Raw genomic sequence first — 9,113 nt, 5'->3', positions numbered from 1 at the left:
ACGAAGGTCTGGATTTGATTGACCTCCTCCTGTTAAAAAAAAAATAGAAGAATTGGGTTAGATTTAAAAGTCAGGAAAATATTTTTTTTACCTGCAACAGAAGCATACCTATTACTTTAGCAGCACTACCAGGCTCATTTAGACGGTGCAGGTTTCATTAGAGGTTGAATAAAGGTAAAAAAATGCCTGCGTCTCACCTACTTTCATGTTGTTTAAGCGTTCACTACAACCTACTGCTCATAGCATTCCCGTAAATAAAGAAAGAAATAAACGTGCTTCAACAATTTTACTCCATGGGGTCGCCGAGCGGTCTATGATATAAAAAAAGAATGTGAACCCCGTGTATAGGTTTGCCAATTTTCGCTGCAGACAGCGTACAATAGTAGGACATTAGTAGAATTGAATGTATATATATTCATAGACGAGAAATAATGTCACACTAACTTATTAACTTAAAGAATTATTAAGATAAATAAAGAAAATACTGTTTGTTTTTTTACCTGATGATAATTCAGAGGTCCAATTAGATAAAGAGTGGTTATCATTAGGATCATGAGAGTCTGGATTTGATGTATGTCCCCCTGTAAAAAACAAACAGGAAATCGATTACATATTAATTTTGGAGCAAGCAGTGAAAAACCATCAACACAAAGAGGCCTCAGCAGTTCTTCATGGACCAGCTTATGTTTGAATCCCGAGGTCTAAGAGATATTACATGATGAAAAAGGGTTTTCTTTTGCTGTTACACTTGAAACAGCTGTCTTGTTTTAAAATATATCACAGTAACCCAATATTACCTCTAATTTATTTTCGTACCTTCCTTTTTTTTAGACTTTGAACATATTTTTTCTATTATTAAAGTTCGTCTGTATGTTTGTCCTAGAAGTATTATTTTTGTAAAGAATTCCAGTATTGAGTATTTATGCTTTATAGCTAAAGTTTGTTTTAATTGAAAGTCTTATTTTTAGTTAAGGAACTTTTTAGTTCTATTTCTATTTTATTTTTAATTTCCAAACCTTCAAGCACCACTAATTAAAGCCAATTATATTTAATATTTGAACAGTCGAGTCTGGAATTTAATTACCTAACACAAACTTTAAGATGTGCATTTATGTGTGATAGTGTTCACTGTTTATGAAAACATGTAAAAAAATAATTAGTTTTTGATCAAATTGTGTAGAAAAGTTGTCCAGTTTTAAAGTTCTCTGCATGAATATATAATCTTTGAAGCAAGAGTTAAAAAGCATAAATAGACTTACTTTAATCCACTATTAACCTTCGTAATTGCAAAAACAGCTTTGAAAAGTAAAAAACGTCAACTAAATTATTACCAGCTGCTGACACAAATCTGTAAAAGTTCAAAACCTTTTTCACATGCAAACATGATTCAAATATCATCTTACCTGTAAGGACCAACAGAAATAACGAGGCTTGAATGATCATAGTTGCAGAAGATCGGCACTCGTCTCTGACCACTCTGTTCTGTGTGGGAGCTTCATAGTTATCTATATGAGGCTACATTGACCTGCCTCTGTTGGAGGGAGGAGGGAGAGGAAAGAACCACAGAGGATCCTTCTGGACGAAGATTTAGATTACAAGCCTGATCAATATTAAAAAGAGGCCAAAATGATCTGGCGGTCATTGATTCCACAAGTTCCTAAGACCAGTTGTAGACATTAAACAAAGACAGAAGACACACATCAGACACAGAAATTAAAGAATCACAAATATTTAGATCACAAACATGACTGGTACAGATTCTTCAAGTTGTTACACTTAAAAAGATGAGAGGTCTTTAATGTCAGATACACTTTAACTGGATTTAGAAATCAATATCAAAAGTTATTACTGTTCCTATGGACAAAATCACAATAACTATTAACAGCTATATGAAATGAGATTTTTTGTTGCCAAAAAAACATTTAAGACCCTCATCACAGACATTTTTCTTTAGAAATTTAATATATATATATATATATATATATATATATATATATATATGAAATAAGAGGAGTGGCTTTAGGTTGAATAGAAACGCTGCTTAACAAGAAGAAAATAATTTACCAAACTGGGAAGGTTTATTTCAATTCGTAGTCAATTTGTTGATTAATTCCTTTGATCAATTAAAAATAATGAATACATTTATTGGATCAAAAGTGTTGTAACTGACATTGTTTGCAACACATATACATTTAATTTACTATGTACACAATTCATATGAGTTTAATATAAAAACATTGGTGAATACAGCATATCACATTTGAACTTAAACGAAACAAAACAATAACAATGTATTTTTGTAGTTTTAAAAAAATTGTTCTTAAAAATTCATAATTTCTCAACTGTCATGATAACAGAGCGAGGAGCAGCAGATCCAAATGTTGTTAATCCAGAAGAATCACAGAAGGTAGAGTGGAGGATTGTGAGGTTTTTCACTCCCCGGTGGATATCTGGTGAATTGAAGCTCACTAGTCCTCGGCCTCCTTTCTTGCTCGGCCTCCTTTACTAGCATACAGTTTCATGGTGCTGGATTTGGGGTGGAACCCTCCATGTATGGTGAGGAGCTTTCATGTCATAACATCTCTTTCTCTGGCCAGCTCATTGTTTCTGCAGGGAATCTGATAACTGGTTCTGTGTGACTGTTTATTACCCGGGTCTTGTTCTTTCCAAGAAAATGCCGTGAAGATTGTTAAGGGGATTTAACTGTTTAAACCTTTCATTTTTGCCTGTTCCAAGTTGCCATTTGCTTTTGGTATTCCAAGGTACTTGTAACTATAATCAGTATCTGCTATTGTTACTCCATTTCTGCTATTGGTCTGTCTTGTTTGGACTACCTTGCCTTTCTGTCACCATCTGGCTAAATTTATGGAGCCCAAATGACATACAAATGACAGCACTCACTGTAGGTTCTGGTGGTGTGGACCAAGGAATCTATGTCCCACTCCATCTTGGTCTAGAACTTGATATCATCTATGTAGAGGAGCTGATTAATGATGACCATTTTCTTAAGTTGGTTTTCATTGCCAGTCTTGATTCATTTGCTGAGGAGCTTCAGACCTTTGTATAACAGCAGTGGGACAAAGTATATCCTTGGTTTACGCCACATTTGATGGATACTTGTACAAGTGGCTTACCGGTGGCTTCAAGGGTGGTTTTCCGAGTTTGCAATGAAGGTTCTTAATGTCCTGTTGCTGTTGTACAGCTCCAGGCTTCCTTGTAATCAGTCCAGCTGCTGAAGTGTATATCAGTTTATTGATTTTCTGTCAATGCTTCATTCAGAGTTTCCAGGAGACTTTCAGGTGGTCCTTCACATAACCCTTTTAGGAGGTGTTGAGGTTGCCTGATGTTCACTCTAACCGTGATCCTATTTCCCATGTCAGTTGCTGAGTTGCTTGGTGTCACGATATTTATTGGGGCTATGATTTCAATTTCTTGCTCTAAATATATGTAATCAATTTTAATCATAAGTTGTAAAGCAACAGTATAAAATCATATAAACTAATTAAAAAATGCTTTAAATTTGGTTTAGTGAGTACAACTTTATTTGAGCAAGACGGTTACAGAAAAACATTTATCTGCATGGTGTATTTGATAAAGTGAATAAACCTTTGGTGCTATCAATCAAATGTCACATCCAATCAGGTGACAAACGTAAATATATTGAAGGTTGGGCAGAGCAGTTCTTTTAAGCATCTTTTGGACAGAAGTTGACACAGAGACACAAAAGCCAATTGATAAAATGTAGTTTGGGTGGTGCTCCATCTCTAATAAAGGTGTCAGAAAATGTTGACTTTGGATTAAGTTGGGGCACTTTTGGGCAAATTGGCAAGTTTGTTCCATTTGTGTGCAGCGTGTTAGCTAAGAGCAGCTTCACTCTTTCTGGTTCTGACCCAAATCTCAACCATCTAAGTGATTTCTGCACATTTCAGAGCTCTGTCAGGTAATTAGACTTTTGTTTTAGATCCATGGAGTTGAAAAATGTAGAAAACAAATGGTGGTTTAACCAGACAAAATATTCAGGTATGGAGATTTAAGTCTTGTGGGAATGGTGATCTGATTTAAGACTTAACCTCAGGAATTTAAGATTTAACAAGAAATGTGTGAGCAGTGATGATTTTTTCCAATTAGCTGACTAATCGGGTCATGCATAAAGTGGATATAAAGCACACATCTTAACAATCATTAGATTTAAACTAAATAAAAACTAGATAAATAGCATTACCTGCGATAATGCTAATGTGAATGCTGTAAGCTAAATTTGGCCGCTGAAGATGCTAGTGACGATAGCTAAAGATGCTGAAATTTATAGCTAAAAATGCTGAAGTTGATAGGTGAAATCGCTGAAGCTTATAGCTGACATCCCTGAAGCTGATAGCCAGCTAAAATATTAGTTAAATGCCAAATTAGCCTAAAAACTGAAAAAAATCCAAAGTTAGCCAAAACAGCTAGCATGTAGCTGAAATATTAGCTAAACTCCAAAAACACGCTAAAAAATCTTGATAAATGGCAAAATAGATAAAAAAGCTATATAGTAGCTTCATATAATATCAATATAATCCATATACATTTAATGTAAAGTAACAACTAATCGACTATTACATTAGTCGTCAACTATTGATTAATCGTAGTATTGATACACGTGCAATATATATTCAACTGAGGTGTGACCCTTGTGCTTCTTTCTCTTCTTTCATGATTAATTATTATCAATATTCCACACAGTAAAAAGGACACCCAAAAACAGAAGAACGGCTATAATGTAGAACAAAATGAATATTTTGTTGATTTTTTCAGCCACTCTGGTCCAGTAGCTAGACTTCTCATCTTCTGTCCTGCTGCTAAGCAGAGTTATGGACTTCCTCATTTCACCAAGCTCCTCATAGACCTTTTCCATGACAAGAGACACCTCAGTGTGGGGACTGCTGCCACCCTGCAAACATGGTTGAACAGTCAAATCAAACTTCATCTTCAAATTTTTACCTTTAAAATGTGACAAAGTTCTAACCTCTTCAGGAAAAGACTGATCTTCCTTGGAAGTATCTTCGGCTGATCCAGAGGTAATCAATTTCCTAATTCCTAAAATAATTGTCTTTATTAAAAGATATATACTATTGTGTCAGCAGAACGAGTAGGTGTGTCTAACTGGAAAAATTTAAATCATTTAAACTCAAGCTTAAATCTAAGAGATTGATATAGAACAATATATATTCTCACCTTTAAAACAGCCTACGAGTGGACTCCGTTTGTCCTCTGGATTCTCATTCAGTTTCTGGTTTTCTTCTGTTTTGTCTGTAGATTTTTGGTCTTTGCCTATCAAATACATCACTAAAATGGTTTCCAGGAGGCTTAGCAGCATCAGAGTAAAGATCCCAATGCAGTAGATCGCTGAGAGGGACAGAATCAGAAACAGGAACATTAATCCTGTGTACATCATTTTGTGAAAGAACAAAGACTTGAAGCAACATCGTCTTTACCTATAAGAGGAATTTTGTCTGAAGACGGGGGCAGAATGTCATTGAGAATGAGCTGCATCACAGTCACAGCAAGTAGGACAGTGATCTTGAAGCCAACCTTCTCACCCCCAGTGTCTGACAGGAGGAAGGAGGCAAAGTCCAGACACAGGAAGAAGAGAACAGGCAGCAGGAAGTTTGCAATGTAAAGGACTGACCGCCTCTTCATGGTGATCTGTAAAATAACAAACTGGTTACTGTACAGCAGTTCACAAGAAACTTCTTTGCAAATTACCACTAAAAGAAATGGAAACAGGTACGTAGGGAAAAATCAATCTCGCCATGGGAGTAGCAGCTGTATTGGTTGATAACCACTGATATCTTTTTTTTTTTTTTTTTAATGGGATGCAGACAAAAAATATGTGACAAGTGTACAAGGTGGGTTAAGAGGTCTGTTTGTTTTGTGAAAAAATACTAATATTGGTGAAAAAAAATGCTTTAGGTTTTATCAAATCTATCTCCTGTTGTCAACAAATTACACTTATAACTAGCAGCTGCTTTGACATTTTAGAACAAAAGTTTTTTGTTGTTCTTACAGGGACTTTTTATTTCTTTCATATTTTGACAAATAAAAGCTCAAAGCTTTACACATGAATGAATTGAAACTTGTACTTGTTTGAATCCAGAAATACTTACAGTATAAACTACCACCGTCTGGTTGAAGCCAAAATAATTGATGGTTTTTTTGCGTTCTGACATGTTGATAAAAATCCATTCATGCTGGGTCTGGATTGTTTGGCGAGACTGCTCTGTAAGCTCTGAGTTTTTGGTAAATTCCACCAACATTAGTTCATCATCTAAGAAAATACAAAAAAAAAAACAACTATAAGATTTATTACGCCTTAGTCACACATGCTTTCCATTCCAATAGATCCACTTGCGGACAAATAGATCCACATTTGCCTTCTTTTTCCTCGTCCGAGCTGGTATCTAGCTCAAAACTGACTGGATAGCTCCAATACTGCTTGCTCTTTTTTGTTGGACCCGTTATGTTAGCTTTTGATTGTGAGGGAGCTGAATGCTAGTGAGAGAGTGATGGGAAATGAAGGCTAGCTCACTCCCCGCTTACAGTCTTGCCCACAACTCTAAGGCAAATTTCTAATGAACCACCGCCATTCTGCAGAAACTATGTTGTTGAAAACAAAACACGTTTTTTGATTTTGCCTAAAAACTGTCTAATTGTGAGACCACTGGAAACTCGTTTAAAATAGATCAAAAGATCTAGTTTTAAACCTCACTAATCCACCAGACTGATGAAGCCACATGGATGAGTGGGGAAACATCTCCAAAAAGATTCTAAGTCCAGATGCTGTGACTCAACCTCAAGATGTTATAACGTTCTTCTCAGAACTCTTGATTCTTACCAGAATGCATGATAGATTTGAAGGAGATGTTGCAGCTCTGAATGTCAAATGGAAACCTGTAAACTTCCATCTTGCAGGTGCTGACCACCACTTGGTCGTTCCTGAATTCAATCGCGCCATGATGTTTGATTTTGAGATGAGAACTCGGTGTGGCTTTATCCTGCTCTGTCCTACACCACACAACAAATGCACATTGTTTTATTCATTTTGTAAAAAAAATTGTTTTTGTGTTCACTTTTGTTAGAGGTTTATAAAATAGATTTAAGGGGCAATTTCTTCAGAAAGTATCCAAAACACAAAGATATGTTATCATTGTTTTTAAAGTCAATCTTTTAAAAACAAATTATGGTTGAAATTGAATGAAACAATTAAATAAATTAAAATTACGTTTTGAAAATATGAGAAAAAAACCCTCAGAACTACATAGTTATATTTCACAAGCGGGCATACATTATATTCAGTTCATAAAAAATTTGGCAGGATTTAAACTTTTTTATATAAATTGTCAACATTTTTACTTTAACTTCTTTAAAAAATGTCACGCTTTATAAACATGGTCCCAATCCGGATTCTTTCCTTCTCCCTTTCACTTTGTTTATCTCTCCAAATGGAGGGTTATGAAAAAATACTGTCTCATATTTCCGCTTGGAGGGTCGGATTTAAACAGAAAAATCTTCCAGACACCACTTGTACTAAAAATGTTCCTTCAATTTGAGGCTTTGGGAGAAGGGAAGAATTCTGATTGGCCCGTGCATTTGTGAAGAACAAACTATAGCCTATAAACTTCCTTTTGAAACCAGTCAATATTAATAACTTGAGATTGCAATAATATGTTGCATTTAAACTTACATCTCTTCAATTGTTAGATCTGGCATCCATAGATACTTTGTGGGAATTAAAATATGCTTCAGTCCACAAAACTGTCTTGGATTCCAGTTAATGTGCTCATTGTACCATCTCTACAGAGAAAAAAAATATTAACATGAGAATCACAGATGAAAGAAACAACATAAAATGATGGAAAAGTACTATATTAACAACCACAATATGTTTGTTAAGAATTTCTGAGTTAAAAACTCACCAAATGAACCAAAACGTAAGAAATGAACATCTGGTCAGCCTCTCTCTATGAGCAAAGAATATTTTTATCAGAAAAATAATGATCAGTGAGAAATAATGGATTAAAATTCTTCCGTTTGATAATAAGGCCGTTTACAATCTCATTCATCCATTTTTATAAAACTCTTCCTCTATTGAGTTGTGTGTTGACTTTTTACTGTGGGATTGAGTTTTAAATTACTTAGTTTTTCTGTGCTCTTGAGCAAACTCACTTCCTCTGCCAAACAACTCAGCATAAAGTATTATGTGGTAAAGCACAAGTGTAGGAAGTGGTCAACTAAAAAGACTTTTAACCGCAGCAACTTTCACACTCATGTGTTTTATGAAGAGATAATGTTTGTTGAAGTCCTGATTTGATTACAGAACAATATCAATGCAACAGAGTTATAAGCTTTTTCTTTATACTAAAAAACATTGCCTTTCCGCATAGTTTAGATTTTTTCTAAATGTTTTAAAAAATCTGAATTTAACAGCATCATAATTTAGCACAATTTGTTGTTTTGCTTTTTGTTATTTGTAGGTCTTAGAAACTTAATGTATGTGTAAAATTACGGATAAAAATACTTTTTTTTTTGTCATTTTTTGACTAAAATCGTAAATGTTCTGGCCCAACTAGTCCTCCACCAAGATTACTCCCTATGGATGTTTATTTAATGTTTGTTTCTTGGACAGCACACAAAGACAGCAGCCGGGGCAGTAAAGGTTAGCACTATATGCTGCTGCACCACCACTTTGATACAGCAACACCTTAGAAAAGATTCTCCCTAAGGGAGGGAGAATGAACACCTTATGCAGACGAATTATCTACGATGGATCAATAACGACAACAAGCTTTTATTGTGGTAAGGCCTGTGAAAACTTAAGAGGAGTTCACAAAGTGGACGCTAAGTGAGTAAGCTAATGCATAGAGCCAGTGTTAGGCTCTGATACTGAGGAGGAGCAGAAACCTATGGAAGTTTACTGTGTAATGACATATTGCTTTCATCAAAACCATAATAGTGTGTTCTTTTTTTCTAATGCATTTTTTTTTTCCGTTTTTGGTAACGCTTTATATTAAGGTGTGCTTGTTAAGTATTAATAAGATATTAATAAGCATTAGTAAGATGCTTATAATTTGCTT

At 34.9% G+C, this 9,113-nt stretch overlaps 1 protein-coding gene across 1 annotated transcript in view; it reads right to left on the bottom strand.

Moving 5' to 3' along the window:
* Positions 1-4,696: 4,696 nt before the first annotated feature.
* LOC112154394 (5-hydroxytryptamine receptor 3A-like) overlaps positions 4,697-9,113 on the bottom strand; it is a 10,341-nt gene continuing 5,924 nt past the window's right edge. The window contains exons 6-13 of the mRNA XM_036217212.1: positions 7,956-8,000; positions 7,724-7,833; positions 6,875-7,044; positions 6,147-6,307; positions 5,475-5,685; positions 5,215-5,385; positions 5,006-5,076; positions 4,697-4,930 (exon numbers count right to left, since the gene is read on the bottom strand). Of these exons, the coding sequence (XP_036073105.1) occupies positions 4,697-4,930; positions 5,006-5,076; positions 5,215-5,385; positions 5,475-5,685; positions 6,147-6,307; positions 6,875-7,044; positions 7,724-7,833; positions 7,956-8,000 (1,173 nt within the window). The remainder of the gene's footprint in view (positions 4,931-5,005; positions 5,077-5,214; positions 5,386-5,474; positions 5,686-6,146; positions 6,308-6,874; positions 7,045-7,723; positions 7,834-7,955; positions 8,001-9,113) is intronic.

Source organism: Oryzias melastigma, linkage group LG19 (genome assembly GCF_002922805.2).
Source record: "Oryzias melastigma strain HK-1 linkage group LG19, ASM292280v2, whole genome shotgun sequence".
In the NCBI taxonomy this organism is placed as follows: Eukaryota; Metazoa; Chordata; class Actinopteri; order Beloniformes; family Adrianichthyidae; genus Oryzias; species Oryzias melastigma.
This window is presented reverse-complemented; position numbering and strand designations above follow the sequence as displayed.